Source organism: Carcharhinus amblyrhynchos, chromosome 17 (genome assembly GCF_965287045.1).
Source record: "Carcharhinus amblyrhynchos chromosome 17, sCarAmb.v2.hapA, whole genome shotgun sequence".
NCBI lineage: Eukaryota > Metazoa > Chordata > Chondrichthyes > Carcharhiniformes > Carcharhinidae > Carcharhinus > Carcharhinus amblyrhynchos.
Window position 1 is genome coordinate 15,802,293 of NC_137340.1, and position 25,264 is coordinate 15,827,556.

The following is a 25,264-nucleotide window of genomic DNA, read 5'->3' on the forward strand; positions in this document are numbered from 1 at the left end:
AATCAGATTCCCATGAACCAGAAGCAAAGTGTTTAACTGCTGAATGTTTATTTATTAATTTCACAAATAGGCTTACATTAACACTGCAATGAAGTTACTGTGAAAATCTCCTAGTCGCAACACTCCGGTGCCTGTATGAGTACACTGAGGGAGAATTTAGCCAATGCACCTGACCAGCACGTCTTTTGGACTGTGGAAGGAAACCAGAGCACCCGGACGGAACCCACGCAGATGCGGGGAGAATGTGCAGCCTCCACACAGTCAGTGACCAAAGCCAGAAGTTGAACTTGGTGCCTTGCACTGTGAACTCGGTGCCTTGCACTGTGCTAACCACCGCGCCACCCGAAAGATACGGGAGAAACTGGTCACTACACATTGGAAAATCTGGGCCAATCTCCAGATGCTTGAATACCAGAAGATGCGCTGGTGAATCCCTTGGACATTCTACCGGCAATTCTTGCAAAGGAATCCTTGCGAAGAAGTTCTAACTTCCAATGGGCAGTTCCCCTGCATCTGGAACTCTCTGGAAGTCTCCAACTCAAGTTAGAGTCAGGACCTTTGGATAATTCCAAGTGACTTAGCTGGATAATGAACCAGGAAATTTTAGACAGGGGAAAAAAAATTAATTGCTAAGTAACAATTGACAGGCCCCCCCACCCACCATCCTATTTATCTGCCCAGCTGGCACCCAACCATCCAATCCAGCCAGCACCTTTTCCAAATTGCCAAATACCACCTTACCCACATTGCCATGCACCATCCTACCCACGTAACACTGTACCCAGCTACCTATCTACCACCCTATCCATCTGTCATCCTACTCACAGTGCCACCCTACCCAGTGAGCACCCTACTCAGCTGACCACTTACCACCCTACTGACCCTATCCACTCAGGTGCAACATTCACCCTTCTTCCCACCACTCAGCTGGCACTCTACCACTTTACCATCTACACATTTATATGTTACCCCATACTTATTCACAAACATACAGAAAAGCAATTCAGACAAGTTTTTCACACTGTTAGTGAGTGAAAACTTGACAAAATCAGCAGTACTGAAAAACAAAAATGTGTGGCTTGGCTGCTCCTACTAATGCTGCACTACAAGGAAGGACTCTTGGAATAGGTACTGAAGAGGCCCAGTTTGGAAATCTCGGCCTGGGATGTGGAGCTCTGGTGTTGGGTAAAATATAAAAGGAGCAGAATAGAAATTCAATGGGTCACCACTCCCCAAAGGATTTAGTCCAACATTATGGAGCCTGGGCACGATCAACTTCCTCCAAAAGATTAAATTCACTTTTTAATACAAAAGTTCAACTAATAAAAACACAATGTGATTTAGAACTATTAGAATGCAAGAGGATTGAAATAAACAACTGTGAATAAAAACAAGAGAATGCTTATAAGTTGAATTTATTTGAGACGATGAGAAAAAATATAAATTGTGAACAATGTGTAGATGAAGCTTTGATTTAACACAATAATGCAGTTGTTGGAATTTTGAACTAAAAGCAAAGTGCTGGAAATACTGAACAGGTTAGGCAGCATCTATAGAAAAACAGTTGACATTTCACACAGATGGCCTTTCACCAGTTCTGCTAGAACTCACTGAATTGAAACATTAACTTTCCGCTTCCCACAGATGCAGGCTTTAAGTAAAAATACAATCAAAAAGGATTATAAACAGAGGCATAATCGCTTCTGACATCTTAAGCTTTATCTCCTGAAGGTGACACTAATGTTTGGATAAAAGTCTTTAAGAATTTTTAATCCCATTTCTGTCTGTGCTTTAGTCAGAACCAAGTATGAAACAAACTTCCGTCATTATCAAAATATTTGAGCATTACTCTGGCAAGCCAAGTTTAAATGAAAGCTCCTGAAGTGGAAGCGTCTTAACAGTTAGACAGGATTCATTTGTAACATTGAGCATCACCAATTATCAGTGTCAACTGTCAACAAGTGCAGGTCCCATCTGACTGGCTTGGGTCACTGTCTGTGTGGAGTCTGCACATTCTCCCTGTGTCTGCACGGGTTTCCTCCAGGTACTCCGATGTCCTCCCACAGTCTAAAGGACATGCTGGTACATTGGCCAAGCTAAATTCACCCTCAGCGTATCCAAACAGGCACCTGAGTGTGGCAATTGGGGTATTTTCACAGTAATTTTATTGCAGTGTTAACGTAAGCCTACTTGTGACTGATAAATAAACATTAAACAAAGTGTGTGATTTTAAACTTACTCTGTAGCTTGCTCACCCTCTTCAGTCACCCTGAAGAACGCTGTTCAAATATCTTGGGAACGTGTATTTCTACAAAGTCACCTATTTGGCTTGTTCCTGTTTGACATCATGCGGAAGGTCAGTGACCAAGCAATGTTCATGATCCACATCAGTACCAGCATCACAAATGGAAAAAGGGATGAAGACCTCCAAGATGAATTTAGGGAGCTAGGGACCAATAAGCAGGACCTCAAAAGGTAGCAATAACTGGCTACGCCAATACCTTCTGTTCCTGCGTACAGAAATAGGAGGACAGAGCAGACGAATGCGTGGATTAGAGAGATAGGACACCTTGCTGACCTACACCTTGCAGGCAGCGCTGAGGACGACTGGGAACGCTTCAGGGATGCTATCCATACATCTGTGCTGAAGACGCTCAGGTCCTCCACCCGCAAGCAGCATGATTGGTTTGATGAGAACGATGAGGAGATACAGGCCCCACTTGTTGAAAAGCATCGTCTTCATCGGGCCTGTCAGAATGACCCATCTTCAGCTGCCAAGAAAAATGTTTTTACCAGTGCTCGCAGGACAGTCCAGAATAAACTGCATAAAATGCAGGATGCCTGGCTGAGCACCAAGGCAGATGAAATTCAGGGAAATGCTGACAGAAACGACTTGAAACGGTTCTATGACGCCCTCAACACTCTCTATGGACCTCAAGGGAGTTCCCCCCTCCTGAGTACAGATGGTACAACTCTCATTATAGAGAAGGCTCAGATCCTGCACAGATGGGCTGGACACGTTGAAGCCGTCCTCACCCGACCGTCATCTATTAACGATGAGGCAATAGACAGAATTCCTCAGGCTGAAAACAACAGCGCCATGGATGACCTACCAGTAGTAGCCGGTCATGAAAGCTGTCAGTCAGCTATCCAGTGGCAAAGCCCCAGGGGCAGATGCCATACCCACAGAGATCTATAAAGCTGCTGGTCCTGCATTTATCGAGAAACTCACCGAGTTGTTCCAGTCCTTTTGGAAGCAAGGATCCATTCCTCAGGAACTTAAAGATGCTTCCATTGTACACCTCTACAAGAGGAAGGGCAATCGGCAAGTATGCGACAACCACCGAGGAATCTCGCTGCTCTCCATCACGGGAGGAACCCTCGCAAGAGTCCTGCTAAATCGTCTGGTCACTCATCTGGAGCTGGGCCTGCTTCCAGAGTCACAATGTGGCTTCCGCAAAGGTCATGGGACTACTGACATGATTTTTGCTGCGCGCCAACTTCAGGAGAAGTGTCAGAAGCAGAATCGCGAGCTCTACACAACCTTTGTTGATCTCGCGAAAGCCTACTGTAAGCCGACAAGACCTGTGGAGGATCATGTCAAAGTTCAGCTGCCCCCCAAATTCATTCAGATGGTACACCAGTTCCATGATGGCCAGAGTGCTGGAAGGCAGAGAATCCTTGAGGCATTCCCAGTCACCAATGTCATCAAACAGGGCTGTGTGCTCGCAGCCACACTGTTCAGCATGATGTTTACTGCCATGCTGAATGATGCTTATCAGCACAGCATTGCTGGAATCACCCTCAAGTACAGAGTGGGGAAGCTTTTCAACCTGAGGAGACTTCAAGCTGTTACCAAAGTGGAGGAGACTGTTCTGAGAGATTTCCTCTTTGCCGATGACTGCGCCCTGTATGCTGGCTCACAGCCAGAGATGCAAGTCAGTATGGACAAATTTTCCACGGTTTGTGACAACTTTGGACCCACCATCAACATTAAAAAGACCGAAGTCATGCACCAGCCTGCTCCTCATGCACTGTACACAAAACGCATAATCACAATCAAAGGGCAGAAATTACAGGCAGCAGATCAGTTCACTTATCTTGGCAGCACCCTCTCCCAAGCAGTGACTACTGATGCAGAAGTTAATTGCAGAATAGCAAAGGCAAGTTCTGCTTTTGGTAGACTGCGCTCCACTGTATGGGAACGTCGAGGAATCAGCCCAGCAACAAAACTCAAGGTCTACAGCGCCGTGGTACTCACTACCCTCCAGTATGCCTGTTGAACATGGACTGTGTATTGAAGGCATGCAAGACAGCTCAATCATTTCCACATGACTTGTCTTTGCAGAATATTACACATCAGATGGCAAGACAAAGTACCAGACACTGAAGTTCTCTCTAGAGCAAGTCTACCATCAGTCCACACACTGCTGATGAGAGTGCAGACCTGGTGGGCAGGTCATGTTATACTTATGTCAGACAAGCACATACCCAAGCAGCTCCTTTTTGGGGAACTCTGTTGGAAGATGCTCACATGGAGGGCAGAAGAAATGTTTCAAAGACACACTCAAGGCCTCCCTGAAGTCGCTTGACATTGACATGACCACCTGGGAAACGCTGGCACAAAACCACCCTACCTGGTGACTGTCTCATCCACAAAGGCTGTCATGCTTATGAAGCAAGGTGCATTGCTGAAGCACAACTTAAGTGTGAACTGCGCAAGTCCAGAGCTACCAGCGCAACAACTACACTGTCCACACAAGTCTGTCCAATATGTATCAGGACATTGTGCCCAAATTGGCCTGATCAGTCATCTTCGGACACACCGCAACCAACCTCAAAATGACTAATGGTGTCGAGGTCCTCATCGATGATGATGGACGAACAACAAGTGGTTAAGATCTGAAATGAGGGTGGTGGAGGGAGATTCAATTTTATCTTTTAAAAGCAAATTGTGTAATCTGCTCTGGCTCTGCTGCAAGTGGCAGAATGGCTCCTCGTAACGGTAAGGAAAAGAAAGAGGAGCAGGTGATTAGCCTGGGACTCCAGGTGGCCGAGGGAGACAATGTTTTCGGAGTTTGCCACATCTTTGCTTCCTTCAATTATACTTTTGTCTACGTAACAGATCTGTCTGGCAAGGAAACCATCTGCTGTGTCACAGGAGGGATGAAGGTGAGGGCGGACAGAAACAAGTCCTCCCCGTATGCTGCCATGTTGGCCGCTCAGGACGTGTCTCAGAGATGCAAGGAGTTGGGCATCACTGCACTACACGTCGAACTGCGGGCCACTGTAGGCAACAGGACTAAGACCGCTGGACCCGATGCCCAGTCAGCTCTGACAGCCCTGGCTCAATCTGGGATGAAAACTGGCTGGATCGAGGATGTCACTCTCATTCCGTCAAACAGCAATCGCAGAAAGGGAGGTTGCAGAGGTCGCCGTTAGTAAATGTTCTCTGTATGTGCCAGTATAACTAATAAAAAAAGTTCTGCTGATCAAAAAAAAGAGAAACCACTTGCAGGGATACAGAAGAAAAAGGCAGGAGGTGAGACCAGCTACACTGCACTTGCCGAGAACAAACAAGGACATGACAGACGGTACTTCCCTCTGTGCTGTAATTATTCCATGGTTATATGGAGTGGCACCTGGTAACACATGGATACTTCCAACTTCCTGTGGGTGAGGCTATGCTAAAGAACAAGTTGCATTGAGATTATAACATCAGTTGACTCACAAACAGGTTGAAGGTTCAAGTTGATGCAAGCAAAACAGCTTCACTATGAGTTGTAAACATAACCATAAATCAACATCCCCACTTTTGACCTTATGATGGTAGGAAGATCATTGGTAAAGCTGTTGAAGATGGCTGGCTTACAACACTATCCTGGGGAACTCCTGCAGCAATGTCCTCATTTTAATTTTTTCCTTGTTTCTTTTCTGTTTCTCTTAATTTTCAGACAGAGGTAACAGTAACAACAACACTCATATTTATATGGAACCTTCAATGTAGTAAACATCCCAAGGCTCTTCATGGGAACGTTATCAAACAAGTCTGACACCCAGCCAGAAATGGAAATATTAGGGCAGGTGACCAAACCCACAGTCAAAGTAGGTGTTAAGGAAAAAGGAGGTTTTTTTTTTGGCAGGGGTTGGAAATCCATAGCTTAAAGTCTCAGTAGATGAATGCACCTCAATGACTGAGATGCTAGAATGCACAAGAGACCAGGTTTGGATCAGGGAGCTGTAGTAGATTATTAGAATTGAGAACAGGATAAGAATTTTAAAATTGAAGCACTGCTGAACTGTGAACATAAGTTTGCCCACCACTCCTGTGCTGGCTAAGGGCACATTGCTCTCTGATGCCTGTATCCTAACTCGCACAAGTGCAGCCAGCCTGCTCCTTTTTCATTAATTTTCAGTATAAACAACCATCCAGAAAATATGTGAAAGCAGACTAACAGGGTCAAGATAGGGGTTACAAAATATCTCAAATATGTGCCATGGCAATCTGAAGAACCACTAGAGGTCACTGACATCACGTGATCACCTTTCTCTTCATGAGTTTTAAAGCTGTCTCACCAGCATTTTGTGTATTAATCACTGCTGCACATCTAACATTAAGAAAATTTACAAAGGCTCATATTTATTTAACTCCCTTCACCAAAGCTTTACAGACAAGGATCCCACAATGTGCCAATTTTTCCTAACTTACGTCAGCTACCTTGTTCCTCATCATTCTAAAATTTGCCCTAATCTAGTTTGATGTTTTAGTTTTATCCAAACCATGTCCCTTTCTTATTGGTCCTAAATCTTACAACTCCCCAAGACACTCACCCATATCTTGCTTATCTACTCGATCTGTTGCATTAATCATACCTAGGTTTAGCAACACCCCCATCCTTGTAGGTCTTTTAACACACTACTTGAGAAAGCCATCCTGTAAACATTTAAGGATTCCATACCTGTTCCTCGTTCTATGTCTTGGTGGATAATTCAAAACCAGAACAGTAATTTGTTATTACTACTCATTTCTCAAGTCTGACTGCAGATTTTATCTTCCATTTGTTTCTCACAGTTTGGAGGTATGGATACAAGGCAAGTCAGCTTGCAAAAAAATTTCACCTCAAACCAAACTGTTTCTTTACAACTTGTATTGCTTCTCTCATGTTCTTGGTGTCATGCTTGTTTGAATGCTGCCTTGATTGAGGGCAGATGCACTCTCCTCTGGTATTCAGCCCCAAGGTTGATACCTGAATCAATGCTGTGGGGTCTGTAGTGATTCAAGCAGAAATGTGAACAGGTCATTCATGATAAGATGTTACTCAATGGAACTATGATAACTCCTACCATACTTTCAGGAGAAGCCTGACAGTGAGACAGTTGGCTGGGTTAGATTTACTCTGCCTTTTGTGGACAGGAAATATTGAAGTAATCTTCCATATTGTTTATTTTTATTTATTATTTAATAGTCACAAGTAAGGCTTACATTAACACTGCAATGAAGTCACTGCAAAATTACCCTAGTCGCCCCAGTCTGGCGCCTGTTCGGGTCAAAGGCTTTCAGAATGAGAAAGAAAATCGAAGTACCGGAGGAAACCCACATAGACATGGGAAGAACGTGCAAACGCCACACAGACAGTGACCCAAGCTGGGAATCGAACCTGGGTCCCTGGCACTGTGAAGCAGCAGTGCTAACCACTGTGCTATGTGCTGCCCATGCCCACATTGTTGGGTAGATGCCATTGTAATAGATACATTGTGTAACAGTGGGCAGTTGATGTAATCCACATGGATTTTTGCAAGGCTTTTTTTCAAGGTCCCATATGGCAGATTAGTCAAAAAAAAATTCACAGGATCCAGGAGTACACAGCAAACTGGATACAAAATTGGCTCACTGGCAGGAAACAAAGGGTAATCGTCGATGGGTGTTTTTGCAATCTAAAGGCTGTTTCTATTGAAATTCCGTAGGGTTCAGAGAAGTAAACCTACTCCCTGACAGCACCAAGTCTCCAGTTTTCAGAGACAGAAAGGGGTACCCTTTTTTGTAGCTTCCAAACAATAACTCAAACAGCAGATTCTGAGAAAAAGAATCATAATTCCTAACAGATTCCATCTCCCACTTCAGAGAGGGGAAAAGGGAGGCACTGTTCTCTAACAACTCAAAACTAGCATTGACTTGATTCTTTGTGTATGCCTTGCTCCACCCAATCATATGACCTGACCTGTCAGTCAATCTAATCAAGTCCTTCTGTGCAAAACCCCAAACAACAGAACAGCATTAGTCCAGATTAAAACAACCATTCATAAGAACGTAAGAAATAGGAGCAGGAGTAGGCCATCTAGCCCTTCGAGCCTGCCTCGCCATTCAATAAGATCATGGCTGATCTGAAGTGGCTCAGTTCCACTTTACCGCTTTCTCCCCATAACCCTTAATTCCCTTGCCTACCAAAAACCTATCTACCCGTGTCTTAAATATATTTAGCGAGGTAGCCTCCACCACATCAACGGGCAGAGAATTCCAGAGATTCACCACCCTTTGAGTGAAGAAGTTCCTCCTCTACTCCATTCTAAATTGCGCCCCCCTTACCTTGAGGCTGTGCCCTCTAGTCCTGCAGTCCTTTCTGAGTAGGAAGAATCTCCCTACCTCTACCCTATCCATCCCCTTCATTAACTTATACATCTCTGTAAGATCCCCCCTCATCCTTCTAAACTCCGACGAGTACAAACCCAGTCTATTCAGCCTCTCTTCATAGTCCAACCCCCTCATCTCCGGTATCAGCCTAATGAACCTCCTCTGCACTCCCTCCAAGGCCAAAATATCCTTGCGCAAGTACGGCAACCAGAACTGCACACAGTACTCCAGCTGCGGCCTCACCAGTGCCCTGTACAGTTGCAGCAAGACCTCCCTGCTTTTATATTCTATCCGCCTCGCTATAAAGGCCAGCATCCCATTTGCCTTCCTGATCACCTGCTGCACCTGCAGGCTGGGTTTTTAGCAATTCTAGCAATTGGGAGCAATTATGCTGCTGCAGTAACAATACAGGGCTGCTGGATACAGACAAAATTGCATTGGTAATAAAAGAAAATTGCTAAAACAGATCCTGCAGAAAAAACATGACAAATACATTTCTTAAAGGCACAGTATCATCACAATAACTGCAGCAAGACATCCCTATATCTATACTTGAATCGTTTCACTATGAAGGTGAACATCCTATTTCCCTTCTTCATCATCGGCTTACTTGCAGTGAAAAAACCAAGTCCCTTTGTATATTCCCCTTTCCCCTCTCTCAATCTATAGCCATTCAGATAATAATCCGTCTTCCTGTTTTTGCACCAAAGTGGATAAATTCACATTTATCCAAATTGTACTACATTTGCCATGCATTTGCCCACTCACTCAACTTGTCAAAGTTACACTGAACATAGAACATAGAACATTACAGCGCAGAACAGGCCCTTCGGCCCACGATGTTGCGCCAACCAGTTAAAAAACAATGACCCTCTAACCTAAACCAAACCCTTACCATCCATAAACCTATCCACGGATCTCTTAAATGCCCCCAAACTAGGCGCATTTACAACTGCAGCAGGCAGGGCATTCCAATCCCTCACCACCCTCCTGGGTAAAGAACCTACCCCTGACATCCGTCCTATAACTACCACCCCTTAATTTAAAGCTATGCCCCCTCGTGCTAGCTTTCTCCATCCGAGGAAAAAGGCTATCACTGTCCACCCTATCTAAACCTCTAATCATATGTTTCAATAAGGTCCCCTCGTAGCCGCCTTCTTTCTAACGAAAACACTGAGGCATCTCTACATCCTCCATCAACGCATTCTTCCACTCTGCTTTGTGTTATCTGCAAATTTGGACCAAATACATTTGGTTCCCTCATCTAAATCACTAATATACATTGTGAGTAGTTGGGGTCCGGCACTAATCCCTGCAGGACCACACTAGTCACTGCCTGCCACTTGAAAAATGACCTATTTGCTCCTACTCTGTTTCCTGAATACCAACCAGATTTCTACCCATCTCAATACATTACCCCAATCCTATGCATTTTAGTTTTACACACTAATTTCATGTAAGACCTTGTCAAAAGCCTTCTGAAAGTTTAAATAAGCCACTTATCTACTGTCCCTCATCTAATATTATAACCTTGAAGAATCACAGTTGATTTGTCAAGCATGATTTTCCTTTTGTAAATCCATGCTGTCCAGTTCTGCCTCTGTTTTCTAAGTGCTCTGCTATTCACTTTGTAGATTGAAAACAAGGAATTATAGACCAGTCAGCCTGAACTCAGTAGTGGGGAGAATCACCCTACTGACATCAGGGTGATTTTCCCCACTACTGAGATCAGGCTGACTGGTCTATAATTCCCTGTTTTCGCTCTACCTCTCTTCTTAAACAGTCGGATTACATTAGCTACCTTCCAATGGGTAGGAACTGTCCCAGAGTCTATAAAACCTTTGAAGTTGACCACCAAATACGACCACTATTCCCAGGGCCACTTACTTAAGTAGTGTGGAATATTGCTTATCCGGCCTTGGAGATTCACTGGCCTTCAATCTACCAATTTCCCCAACACCATTTTTCTACTAATACTGATTTCCATCAGTTCCTCCCTCTTACTAAACTCAATGTTCCCAACATTTCTGGTACATTATTTGTATCCCCCTTGTGAAGACAAAATCAAAGTATGTATTTAATTAGCCATTTCTTTGTTTCCCATTATAAATTCCCCTGTTTCTAACTTAAAGGGACCCACATTTGTCTTCATCAATCTTTTTCTCTTCACATACATATAGGCTATATACATATAATCAGTTTTTACGTTCCCCATAGTCTTGTAGTCTACTTTCCGCATCTTAATCATCCTTTTATCTTCCTTTGCTGAATTCTAAACTGCTCCCAATCCTCAAATCTGCTGTTTTTTTCTGGACAATCTCTCCTTTTAATTACCTGGCTTGACACATATAGCCTCAGCAGCTGGGCTGATTGGATAGAAAGCGCAGGGATTCCCTAGTGTCTCTGATCTGTTTGGTTAATGAGATTTCCCAATAGGCAAAATTACAAAGGAAACGAGTAAGAAGAAAAGACACTTAGTAGAACTGGACTTTCCACCTCCCTTTACATTTTTTGTTAAAAAAAGTAAAGTTCAGTGTACATTAGTATGTCTTTAAACGTTAGTTGCAATTTGCCTAAGGCATGGATGGTTGTGATTAAACCGTACTGTTCTAATCCAAGTGTGGTGCCAAGGAGTTAAATCTGAGGGGTTTCACAATGGTTTTTCCCTGCAAATGACTGGAAAACTGATTGAGCCTGAACATCCAACTCCCAGCATCGACTGACAGGGTCAGCTTCACCCAAGCAGATTCCTGAAATCCCCGCATACAAGGTAAAAAAGACTGCGTTCCTTGTTATAGATCTTAGTGGAGATGTGCTTTACAGACAAGGAGCTGTCAACTCATTTCTTGATACCTAATGCAGTGAATAATGCCAGAAAGATAAAGCAAAATTGCATTTATAGTAAACTGACATGACCCACTAAATCAGTTGTTGGTAACTAATAAATGAAATTGCAATCTTGTAAGGTTTTAGCTGAAAGGCATAGGGTGGAATTTTATCAGAAAAATGTTGTGTCCAGCTAGCGTGAAAATGGGAGAGTTGAAGACCTGTTTTTTGGGCAAGTTTTTACGTCCAATCTGATGTACATTGTGCACGATAAAATGGGCTACATTGTTTCTAGGTACTATAGGCAATGGGCAGAGCTTAATTCCAGCCAGCAGCGGAGGAAGCTTTTGCACGAGTAACCTGTGCAAAAGCAACAGCAGAGGCCTGAGAGAGAGAGAGAGTGCTGTCAGGACTCTGCTGCCGGAGCAGCCCGAACTCTCCCCCTTTTCCTCCCCCCACCATTGTGAGGGCCCACTGCCAATCACAAGTCCCACACCATCCAATAATATAATCCATGCCATTTCTCCACTACCCAGACTAATTGCAATCCCTGCCTGCCCCCCACCAATCACAGGCAGAACAGCAGTGGGCCTCACCTCCCTTCCCCACTGATTGGAGCTGCAGAGTGGCAGCAGGCCCCCCCCACAAGTCATCCCACCGATCGGAGCAGCAGCGTGCCCCACTCCTTCCCTCACCCCAACAACAGGACTGCCCTATCAATGCCCTGCCTTCCTCTCCAGTCCAGCCATCCCAGTTGGGCCCTGCCCCCATATCCTCCACACCTCTGGGCCCCCACCCTGTTTGCCTCACCCCATAGGTCCCTCCCTGGCACTGCCCAGTGGGCATTGTCAGGTGCCAGGCTGGCACTGCCCAAGGGGCACCCCTCCTTGCCCTTGACCTCCCTGGGGGCCTCAATGGCCACCGGTTCTACTAGCGAGGGCAACACGACTGTTCCCTGTTCACAGAGAGCAGGTGTTTTCCTTGCTAGACACAGTCTCTCCTGGCAAAGCCATAAATAAAAGTGAGTCCAGACGATTCAGCACCAGGCTCGCTAATGACATAGAAATGAACATCTAAATAAATTATTCAGCGTTTTGCCATAAATGGGTGAGAGGCTGACCTCACCGAAAACCTGGTTCTGGTAAGATTGTGAGAGCTGAGAAATCAGGCGTGATCCAGATTTCTTGGCTCTCACACGATTTGGAGATGGGATACAGAGTGGCCATGTCCCTTTTACGTGGCTGGCCGCGAACTTTGTGAGCAATCAATTCAACTGAAAAAAAGTGGGTTTGCCACAGAATTGTTTGTCTCACTGAAATGTTACTGGAAAGGTTGGGAACCAATACCTTAGATCTTGCTCCCGAGTTACATTTGCACCTTCAATCTCAACAATGACAATCATTTCCCACTTGTTAATCCAACCTAATAAAGCTATATTCTGCCAGCCTGTCCCATTACATTGAACCTCAGTCCCCACCCAGTTTGTCTACCAGTGAAGTTCAACAACTTTCTTTTTGGAATCATTATGAATAACAGCTTCAATGATGACCCAGGAGACCCCACTGGTCAGTTCACTTCAAATACAATTATTTTTAGCTTTCTCGAATTTAGCCAATTTTGGATCAACTGCAGAAGCTTCCATCAATCCAGACCTGCGTACGTTGTGAGCAATTCTCCTATGTGACAGTCCTTCTCTTCCGTCACTGGATGCCATCAACTATATTTCAGGCTCAAATCTACAGTGGCCAAGGCTATCCTTACACGCCTTTCATCACTAACTCATCTTGGCAGTTCTGTTTAGATCATTCTTAAAATAGCCTTTCAAACACGAGTCTGTGAGGCAATCAAGGAGGTACCTGAAAGTCAGACTTCCATTCACTTGCTATCATAGACGCAAAGACGCATTGAGATTCTGGGGACAGGGGGACAGCCTTAAATGAAAGTAAACAGCTTGGGCCAAGTTTTCCCATTTTGAGGCTAAGTGCTCAAGCCGGTGGGAAAATGAGAATGTTTCCCGCTGGCAGCTCTTTCAGGTGGGATTTGCCCAACTGAAAGATGCTAAGAAGTTAATTTTGAACACCCCATCAGCCAGCCCCTGCTCTACTAAGACCCCATCTCTGTGCTCAGAAGCGGCTCCCTCCCCCCAAAAAATCATGCCCCCCCATGACGAGGGGAGCACCAACCCCTCAAAGAGGGGCATCCTCCCCCCACTACTCCCCAAATAACAAGGTTACCCCACACAACACACGCACGATCCATCCACACACACCCCCCCCCACCCATCTCCCACTCAGGTCCCTTTCCTCCTCAAGTCCACCACTCAGCCCCGCTTCTCCCTTAGATCCAATACTCAGCCCTCCTTCAGGCTATATGCCCTGGCAGTACCAGCAGTGCACTGTTCCTTGGCACTGACACCCTGGCCTGATATCTTGCAACCCGGGTGGGGAGGGAAGGAACACACAGGGAGGTTTGCTTCTTTGCTATGGTCAGGCTGCAGTAGAAGGATCCCTCAGGGGTCCTGGAGGCAAGGGGTTGACCTCACCACTCTCTCTGGCAGACCTGAAGATCATCCCTGGCACAATGATTTCAGGCAGCTCTGTTTGCTTTCCTGCCTGTCAGCAGCGAAAATTCTGAAGTGGCCAGATCACTTTAATCTCAATGCCACCGATCACCTGGCAGGCTTTTAAATAACAGCAGCACTCCATTCTGCAGATGTGTCCCTTTCTCTGTCAGAAGCTGCAGATGACAGCAGACCCCTTTGAAGTCCCCTGACAGGTGTCAATTTCACTTGGGGGAGGGGGTGTGGTTCTATTCTGCACATTCAGCACAATGTATGCACACAGCTTTGATCTGAATAATGGTTAGAACGCGAGTCTTTACAGGTATTCTTAAAAGGTACATCAGATAAAGACTCGCATTCCAACCATTATTTTGTAAATTGAGTTTGTGTCTTTATATGCCCTGTTTGTGAACAGAATTCCCACTTACCTGACGAAGGAGCAGCACTCTGAAAGCTAGTGGCTTTTGCTACCAAATAAACCCGTTATACTTTAACCTGGCGTGTGAAACTTCTTACTGTGTTTACCCCAATCCAACACCAGCATCTCCACATCATGACAACCAAGCAAATCTTAGATCTGTTCCATCACAGACCTCCTCCTTCCAACTCATTAGCTACTTCCATCCCTACTTCAGCCTATTCACAACTAATGTTTGTGTCCGTTCCAGAGCTAACTATGATCTCTTGCCTGATCTCACATCCTTTACACTCTATATATAAGCCCAGTCCATACAAAACTCTGATGATGTTGATATTCTATTCAGCAGGAAGCGCTGCTCACCCATCAACAACTTGCACTTACACAGTGTATTTGACAGAGGACATCACCACTGCCTTCATTAACTCATACTGGCCCCGTTTCCACCATGCTTTTTTAGTTTCCATCCTTTTCTTTGATAAATCCCCTCAATATCATCACTGTAAAATCATTCAGTCCTACAACCACAATATCACAAACCCCTCCCCAGCCATACACTAAACCAGTTTGTCTTTGGTCATTTGTGCATTGCTCCACTAGAGGCAGCTGTGCCGTTGGCCACCTCAGTCTTATGCTCTGGAATTCCATCCTGGATGACAGCCAACACTCAGCTGGTGGCATTTATGACTCTGAATCAAAAGTTTGTCGGTTCAAGTCACAATCTGCAACTTATAATGTAATTTCATTTTTCCAAAAATATTTCCTGTCTTCCACCTCATACTAAGCCCACCCTAAAACTGACTTCTTTGTCCAAGTTTTTATTAAACCCCATTTTCACATTAATCCCCTATGGTTTGACGGAAATATAATGCTCAGCAGGTATACGGAAATTCGCTTTTCCACTCAGTGACTGACAGTCTGCCGAACATTCTGACAGATATCCTCAAGAAACCTTTCGACTTTAGAGAAGGGTCCCTCCTCTTCTCTCCCCCCTCCCCTCACCCCCAACCCGCTGATGGAAAGGTGCAAAAACAGAGTTATGGATTGTGGGGCAATTGTTTACTCCCAGTGGAGAGTCACTGAAAAGGGAGAGAGTGCAGTGAGTGTGATTTGGGTTCCCTTCAAATGCAGCAACTACAGGAGCATTTTAATGTTGGTGCGTTGCTTATCAGCCTTTTGGCTCAGATCAAGTCCAAGATGGGGTGCAATGCCTGTTTTCATCAGCTTGGATCTTGTCTGTCTCTCTTGTGGGGTCAATGAATTGGATTCAATTTGAATTAGTGTCTGGATTCAAGTTTTGCCCTGTCAATTCTGTCAATTGGCTTTGTAACTTTAAGAAAGGGACGAAAGTTACAAGTAAGTTAGTGACATTACATACAGAGTTCTGCTGAACACAGGCAAACTCCCACATGAGGCTGGTAGCCCAATTCCCAGTGACTTCAGGCGTACTATGAAATTCATCAGTGATTGCAAAAACCCAATTACACATTTTGCCTAGTCACTGTGAGATGCGAGAAGTTAACTTCCTTGAAATAATCTTTAAACTGCGTATTGATCCCTGTGTTAACACAGAACATATACAAAGGTTCAATCTAAAAGACTTAACGAAATAAAAGAGGGTGGTGGCGGTGTTTGAATACAGGAAACAGTACCTGGTGGGCTCCCCTGCTGAGCTGACTCTTCCACACTCTGAGACTGACAGCAGGTAAAGTAGAAGCGTTTTGTCGACGCTGCTCGGCGCTGAGTCCCATTACACTCGGGACCACCGGGCTTCTCGGGGGCATGCAGCTCAATGTCGGGCACCGACCCCTCCACGACCACCTTATCCTTCTCCTCGCCCTCCTCGAGGCGGTGGTTAACGTTCATTTCAAACGGCGCGCAGCTTCATTTCCTCCTGGCCGCTGTCACGCTGGGGCTCTGCCTGAGTGAGCCTGTCACCAGGCGGGCGCCGCACGCGCCTTCGACAGTTAGGCTCGAGGGAGGGCGTGCGGGCGGGGGCGGAGTTGCATCACAAAATGGCTGCTGGTGGCCGGGCGAGAAGGCTGGCAGCCAGCCAGGCCCATACACGGAGCAAGAAAACTACAGGAAATTGTTCTTTAGCTCATTCGTACCAGCCCACAGGACAGTTTACCATCTACATGTGGCGGGATTCGAACCTAGAACTTCAGAGCGTTGCCCCTACGTTCAGTGGATTGCCCCTTCACGGAGCAAGAGCCGAGGAAATTGTTCTTCAGCTCATCTGTACCAGCCCACAGGACAGTTTACCATATACACGTGGCGGGATTTGAACTTGGACTCCCAGAGCATTGCCCACAGCATGGTTTACCATCTACTAAATGTTTTTTCTCAGCTCACTGATGCCTGCCCACAGGACAGTTCCATCTGCATGTGGTGGGATTCAAACCTGGAATCCCAGAACATTGTCCTAGGTTCAGTGGATTACCCATACACGGAGCAAGAAACAAGAGGAAATTGTTCTTCAGCTCATCTGTATCAGCCCACAGGACAGTTCCATCTACATGTGGTGGGATTTGAACTTGGAATTCCAGAGCATTGCCCACAACATGGTTTACCATCTATTAAATGTTTTTTTTTAGCTCACATATGCCTGCCCACAATAATAGTTCCATCTGCATATGGTGGGATTCGAACCTGGAATCCCAAAACGTTGTCCTGGGTTCAGTGGATTACCCATACAGGAAGCAAGAAACAAGAGAAGTTTATCCTTCAGCTCACCCATGTCTGCCCACAGGATGGCTTACCATCTACTAAATGTTTTTTCTTTCAAACACGGTTTACCATCTGCATGTGGTGAGATTCAACCCTGGAATCTCAAAGCGTTGCCCCTAGGTTCCGTGGATTGCTCACACATGGAGCAAGAACAAGAGAAATTTGTTTTTTATTCAGCTCACCCATGTGTGCCCGCAGGACAGTTTATCATCTACATGTGGTGGGATTCGAACCTGGAACCTCAGAGCGTTGCCCCTAGGTTCAGTGGATTGCCCGTAGATGGAACAAGAAACAAGAGGAAATTGTTCTTTAGCTCACCCATGCCTGCCCATAGGATGGCTTACCATCTACTAAATGCTTTTTCAACTGGCCCACAATTTACCAACTACTTGTGGTGGGATTCAAACCTGGAGCATTGTCCTAGGTTCAGTGGATTGCCGATTATATTGAACAAGGCAAGAGGAAACGTTTTCTCATCTCACCTATGCCTGCCCACAGGACAGTTTACCATCTACATGTGGTGGGATTCGAACCTGGAATCTCAGATCATTGCCCTAGGTTCAGTGGATTGCCCATACATGGAGCAAAAACAAGCGAAAATGTTTTTTTCATCTCAACCATACCTGTCCATAGGACGGTTTACCATCTACTTGTGGTGGAATTCCCCTTAGGTTCAGTGGAATACCAGTTCACCTATGCCACCAGGCCACAAGAGTTCCTCAACGGATTTCTTTAGTAAAAGGTGAAAGATTATTCAATTTGAAGAAAATACCAGAACAAGAGGACACTGCAAAAAAAACCCAAGGTCCACCAGTATCTAGTGAGGAGAGAGGCAGAACCGAAATCCACAACTCCAGTCCTTGGAGGAAACATAAATTGATTAGAGTAGAGAAATACAAGATGCACTTTAAGATAGTCACAGGTGCGGCAATTGGTTCTTTCTGATGCTGAACTGTGGTTGAAGAGATGTGGTTGTCGTTGGCGAGGACAGCATTTTTGATGCCCATCCTTAATTTCCTTTGAGAAGGTGGTGGTGTGCCACTACTAGAACCACTACAGTTAATCTGCTGTAGGTGCACCCACAGTGCTGTTTGGGGGAGAGTTCCAGGATTTTGACTGAGTGACAGTGAAGGAACAGTAGTGTAGTTCAAAGTCAGAGTGGTGTGTGTCGTGGAGGGGAACTTGCAGGCAATTGTATCCCATGCATCTGCTGCATTTGTCCTTGTAGCTAGTAGAAGTTGCAGGTTCAGAAAGTGCTGTTGAAGGAGTCTTGGTGAATTGCTGCAGTTCATCTTGTAGATGGTACACACTGCTGCCACTGTTTGGTTGTGGAGGAAGTGGATCTTGGAGGTGGTGGATGGGCTACCAATCAAGTTGGCTGCTTTGTCCTGGATGGTGTCGAGTTTCTTGAGCGTTGATGGGAACTGTATTCATCCAGACAAGAATAGAGTGTTCAGCTCTGATGAAAGATGATCCTGACTCAAGTCATTGGCTCTGTTCTCTCTCCACAGATGCCTTCAGACCTGCTGAGTTTCTCCAACGTTTTCTGTTTTTGTTTCAGATTCCAACATCCAGACTAATTTGCCTTTTATATAGAGAGTGTTCGATCACAGTCCTGACTTGAGCCTTGTAGATGATGGACAGGCTTTGGAGAATCAGGCAGTGAGTTACCCACCAGAGAATTCTCAGCCTCTGATATGCTCTTGTAGCCACAGTATTTATTTGATAGATCAAATTCAGTTACTGGTCAATGGTAACCCCAGGATGTTGATAGTGGGGCATTCAGTGATGGTTATGCCATTGAATGTCATGGGGAAATGGATAGATTACCCTTTATTGGAGATGATTATTGTCTGGCACTTGTGTAGCACAAATGTTACTTGCCATTTGTCTGCCCAGGCCTGAATAGTTTCCAGGTCTTGCTGCATTTGGAGATAGACTGCTTCAGTATCCAAGAAGTGGTGAATGGTGGTGAACATTGTGCCATCATTAACGCCACTTATGACCTTTATAATGGAAGGAAGGTCATTGATGAAGGAGCTGAAGGTGGTTGCACTGAGGACACTACTCTGAAGATCTCCTGCACTGATGTCCTGGGACAGAGATGATTGCCCTTTAACAAACACAACCATCTTCCTTTGTACTAGGTATGAATCCGACAAATGGAGAGTTTCCCCCAATTCCCATTCACGCCAATGTTTCTAGGGATCTTTTATGCCACTGTCCATCAAATGTTGCTCTGATGTCAAGCAGGATCATTCTCACTTCACCTTTTTTGTTCAACTATTTTGTCCATGTTTGACTTGAGGTGTAATGAGGTCAGAAGCTGAAGTGAGCACCGGTAAGTGGGTTATTTCTGAATAACTGCCACTTAATAGTACAGTCAACTATCCTGTCCATCACTTTTGCTGATGATTGAGAGTAAACTGATACAGTGGTAAGTGGCTGGGTTGGGTTTGCTCTGCCTTTTGTGGATAGAACATATCCAGACTACTTTTCACATTGCTGGCTAGGATCTGTGATGACCTCCCACGGGGTCCACAGGCAAATCACCAATTGATCTCCCTGTGGGACTCATTGTGAGACTCAAATTTCCCTGGTAACAATGGCTTGCCTGGCTATAATTAATTACCTAAGCCTTTTATGAAGCAGATCCAGGACTGGACCTGCAGAATTACTTGTCCTGGGCAGGGACTAGTGTGTGTACATCACAGTAGTGGTTTTACTTTGCACTCTATAAATAAATCATGTTCCTTTCCAGTTGGACTTGCTGAGTCATTACGGTACTAGTGTTGTCCTGGAACAACTCGACAAAGGCTGCAGATTCGGGATCACAAGTTTTCAGTACATTTACTGGAATGTTGTCAGGGCCCACAGCCTTTGCAGTTTCCAGTGCCTTCACCTGTTTCTAAATATGTGGCTGATTTCAATTTAGCTGAAGACTGATATCTGTGATGCTGGGATCTCAGAAGCAGGCCATCCACTGGGCACTTTTGGATGAGGATTGTTGTAACTGCTTTAACCTTGTTGTTTGCTCTCATGTGCTGTACTCCTCCATCTCCTGAGGATGGGAATATTTGTGGAGTCTCTTCACCCAGTGGGTTTTTTAATGGTCCACCGTATACATGTCTAGATAAATCAGGACTTCAGAGTCTACAACTGTGCAGGTGGTTGAGGGATTGCTTACCTTTGCCAATTGCATGTTGCTTTCACTGTTTGGCTTGCAAGTAGTCGTGTGCTGTAGCATCAGCAGGTTGATACAAAATTTTTCGTTTTGTTTGGTGCTGCACCGGGCGTGCCCTCCTGAACTCTTTATTGAACCAGGGTTGCTCCCCTGACTTGGTGGTCATCGTGAAGTGGTGACTATGCCAGGCCATGAGGCTACAAATTATGGTTGTATACGATTCTGCCACTACTGATGACCCACACTGCTTGGGTGCCCAGTTTTGAGTTGCTAGATTTGTTCAAAATCTAACCCTTCTGGCACAGTGGTACTCCCCCACAACAAGATTTTGTCTCCATAAGATACTACTGATACTTTCATGGACCATTACATTAGTGACAAGCTGGTTGATTCCCTCCCACCTGCCACAGACTCGTTTAGAGCTATGAACTTTAGGACTTAACTAATTCGATCAATAATGGTGCTACCAAGCCACTCTTACAATGGACATTGTAGTTCCTCATCTGATAACACCCATGAGATCCATGGGGAATCATTGATTGATCTTCCTGTGGGGCTTGTAGTGTATGAGCTCCCCTGGTAACAGCCAGTGGCCTACCCAGCTGGAACTCATGACGTGAGCCTTTTATAAAGCAGGTCCAGAACTGAGCCTGCAGATCTGTAGTTCAGAGACTAGTGTGTGTGCACCATGGTACTGAGTTTACTTTGCATTCTGTAATAAACTGTTCTTTCCAGTCAGGCTTCCTGAGTCATCACACATAGCCAAAGTACATTCTGTGTTCTTGCCACCCTCATACTTCTTACAAGTGCTGTTCAACATTGAGGAGGATCGATTCATCAGATGGGGTGGGGGGGGGGATACGTGCAAGAGGTAATCAGGGGGCTTCCTTATCCATGTTTCACCTGATGCCATTTAACTTCATGAAGTCCAGAGTTGGTTCCAGGTCTATTTATTCCCAAGTGTATACCCCTGTGCTACCATCTCTGATGTGTGTATCCCAGTATGACAGGACAGATTCAGGAACGGTGAAGGGGGTTCTGGATATTATCTGTAAGATATGTTTCCATGAATAGGATGGTGCTGGCTGTTGCTTGGCTAGTCTGAGATAGCTCACTTAATTTTGGCGGAAGTCCAGATGTTAGTAAGGACAACTTTCCAGTGCCTGGGTTGATGTTGGGTGATCCATCAGGTTTCATGCATTTTGTATAAACTTTGGAGAGCTTTAATACATTTAGTCACCATAATCCTAGATGACCATGAGCTGTGACTGGTGATGATTTAACCTGAGGATAACCACACCTAATTAGTTTAGTGCAACTGATTTGCTTGGTAGGCCATTTCAGGCAGTTAGTTAAGATTCATCCACAGGTATGCTGTTTGTTTTCGTTTAAAATTACTGCCTTGAAGTTAAAGCAGGAAGTATTTTTAGTATGTGGGAAAATTATTATTTTTCACAATGGAAATTACTGGCTGTCTTTTTCCTTTGAGTGTCACATAAAATCTGCATATGACAATGATAGTTGGAACTGGATTAACCTTCTGGGGGCGTGTGAGCAGAGGTCAGGACTATTTTGTGGTCCCAAACCCACTCCCAGGAGGAAGCAGTCATACATTTGGATTAATACAATGGTATTCCCCTTCTTAATTGACATGGTGACAGGTTGTTTCCAATTAAGGACAGCAAGAGGGTTCTCCAATCTGTAGGGCCATTCAGAGGCCTTCAACATGGAGGAACACTTTTTTTTCTAACTTTTTGAAATCATGTACTAAAAAATAGTTCTTGCAGCCAGGCCAACACTGTGGGAGGTGGGGGGTGGTTGTCAGATGAAGTTAGACTCCTCTCCTGGAACCCTATCATCCTTTACAGCCAAGCAAACGGGGCAGACCTTTCAGAAGAACTTGATAGCTTTCTTGTGCCCTGTCGCCCACCTCCTGCCACCTAATCTTGGTCCCTGACAATGCAGGAGCTTGATTACAACAGGGCTAATTTAATTGGACTTAATAAATCTCCTAACAAGCATAATCATCTACTGCTTGTAAAGATAATTGTGCAGTTAATTTTATTCCTTAGATTTTTTTCAGAGCCCGTGGTTACAGTGGAATGTGGCAGCAGGAACGTTTGAGTGCTCTTAGTTCGAAGACAGGTTGAAGAAATGGTGTGACACACTACTGAGAATGCTGTAACATTTAGCTTCCAAATCCAGAAATATTTGAGGTATAAAGCATGAGGCAAATGAAGAGGAAAAATCATGTTTATATCTGGATGAAGTATAATTAACAACAAGAAATCCTATGTCAAAAAGGGAACTATAATGCTGACTAAACCACAATAAACCAGCTAGTGAGACTGGGAGAAGGTGCTAAAGGTCAACATCATAGTGAAACAGACCGGGAGAAGGATGAAGCAAGATCAGGATCACAAGCAAATCGGGAGGACTGTGATGCAGATTGGGATCACTATAGAACACACCCGAAGAGTGTGAAGAAAGTTCAAAATCGATGTGAAGCGGACTGGAAGGAATGTAAAGCAGGGTCAGGATCACTGTGAAGCAGACTGGGAGGAGATTAACAGGGTCAATATGAAGCAGACCAGGAGTCTGGGAAGCAGAGGGAGCATCACTGTGAAACAGACTGTGAGGAGTGTGAAACAGGGTGAGATTCACTGCAAAGCAAACAGGGAATACTGTGAAGCAGGATCAGGATCGCTGTGAAACGGACAGGGAAGAGACTGAGGCAAAATCAGGATCATAGTGAAGCAGATTGGAAGGAGTGTGAAGCAGATTGGGATCACTGTGAAACAGACCAGGAGGACTTTGCAGCTTGGTCAGGATAACTTTGAAAGAGGCTGAATGGAGAGTGAATCAGGATCATGAAACTGACCAGGAGAATTGTGACACAAAATCAGCTTGACTAAGAAACCGACCGGGAGAATGGGAAGCAAAATGAGCTTCACTGTGAAACAAAACTGGGAGGAGTGTGAAGAAGAGTCAGGATCATTGTGAAACAGTCCAGGAGGAACCTCAATTGGCATGAAAATCACTGAAACAGACCAGGAGGAATGTGAAGCAGGTCATTGTGAAACAGACTGTAAGGAGCATTATTTGGCATCAAAATCACTGTGAAACAGAAAGGGAAGCGTGTGAAGCAGAGTCAGGATTACTGTGTAGCAGACTAGGAAGATTGTGAAGCAAAATCTGTATCACTAAGGAGCAGACCGGGAGGAGTACAAAGCAAAATGAAAATCATTCTGAAATAGACTGGGAGGAGTGTGAAGCAGGATTAGGATCATTGTGAAACAGACCCGGAGGAGATTAGCAGGGTCAGTGTGAAGCAGACTGGGGGTCTGTGAAGCAGACTGAGGATCAGTGTGAAACAGACCGTGAGGAATGTGAAACAGGGTCAGGATCACTGTGTAGCAGACCGGGAATAGTGTCAAGCTGGGTCAGAGTCACTCAAACAGACCAGGAGGAGTGTGAAGCAAGGTCAGGATCATAAGCATGTCGGGAGGAGTGTGAAGCAGTTTGGGATTGCAGTGAAGCAGGTTGGGATCACTATGGAACAGACCCAGAGGAGATCAGAATCAACATGAAGCAGACCCAGAGGAGATCAGAATCAACATGAAGCAGACTGGGAGGAGAATGAAGCAGTGTGAGGAAAACTGTGGAGGAACATCATTTGGCATCAAACTCACAGTGATTCAGAAAGGGAGGAATGTGAAGCAGGGTCAGGATCACTGTGAAACAGACCGGGAGGAGATTAGCAGGGTCAATGAGAAGCAGACTGGGAGTCTACAGGGTCAGGATCGCTGTGAAACCAACTGGGAGTAGCATGAAGCAGGGTCTGGATCACTGTGAAACAGAGCAGGAGGAGTTTGCAGCTTGGTCAGGATCACTGAAAGAGGTTGAGTGGAGAGTGAAGCAGAATCAGGAACTCTGTGAAACTGACTGAGAGCAGAATGACACAAAATCAGGTTGACCAAGAAGCAGATCGGGAGGCACGTGAAGCGAAATGAGCATCACTGTGACACAGTCTGAGGGGGGCATGTGAAATAGGTCACTGAAAGTGTTGCAGGGAAAAGCCTGGGAACTACAGGTTGATGAGCCTCACATTCTGTGGTGGGTAAGATGTCAGAGAGAGGATAAGTTGTGAGAGACAGGCATTAGGAAAGTCAAAGATTGATTAGGGACAGCATAGCTTTGTGAGTGGAAAATCATGTCTCACAAATTTGAGTCTTTAAAGGGGTAACCAAGAAGGTGGATGAGGGCAGTGCAGTTGATGTTGTCTATGTGGACTTTAGCAAGGTTTTGACAAGGTACCACATGGTAAGTTGTTGCATAAGGTTAAATCTCACAGGTAGCCAAAGGGATGACAAAGACAGAAGTGGTTGTAGAGGGTTGTTTTTCAAACTGGAGGCCTGTGACCAGCAATGTGCCTCAGGGATTGGTGCTGGGTCCACTGTTATTTGTCATTTATGTTAATGATTTGGATGAGAATTTAGGAGGCATGGTTAGTAAGTTTGCAGATGACACCAAGATTGATGGCATAGTGGACAGTGAAGAATGTTATTGAAGATTGCAGCAGGATTTTGATCAATTGGGCAAGTGGGCTGACAAATGGCAAATGGAGTTTAATTTAGATAAATGCGAGGATTGAACCGGGGCAGGACTTAGTTAATGGTAGGGCATTGGGAAGTGTTACAGAACAAAGAAACCTAGGGGTACATGTTTATAGCTCCTTGGAAGTGGAGTCACAGGTGGACAAAGTGGTGAAGAAGGCATTCAGTATGCTTGGTTTCATTGGTCAGAACGTTGAATACAGGAGTTGGAACGTCTTGTTGAACTTGTATAAGATATTGGTAAGGCCACACTTGAAATACTGTGTACAGTTCTGGTCACCCTGTTATAGAAAGGATACTA

The 25,264-nt window shown here is 45.0% G+C and overlaps 1 protein-coding gene and 1 pseudogene across 1 annotated transcript in view; one reads left to right on the plus strand and one right to left on the minus strand.

Annotated features, from left to right (window-relative positions):
- Window positions 1-16,385, minus strand: part of slc35g1 (solute carrier family 35 member G1) — a 45,120-nt gene extending 28,735 nt beyond the window's left edge. The window contains exon 1 of the mRNA XM_080205536.1: window positions 16,086-16,385. Within this exon, the coding sequence (XP_080061662.1) occupies window positions 16,086-16,299 (214 nt within the window). The 5' untranslated portion in view covers window positions 16,300-16,385. The remainder of the gene's footprint in view (window positions 1-16,085) is intronic.
- LOC145354350 (small ribosomal subunit protein uS11 pseudogene) lies at window positions 4,990-5,442 on the plus strand (annotated as a pseudogene).
- Window positions 16,386-25,264: the final 8,879 nt, after the last annotated feature.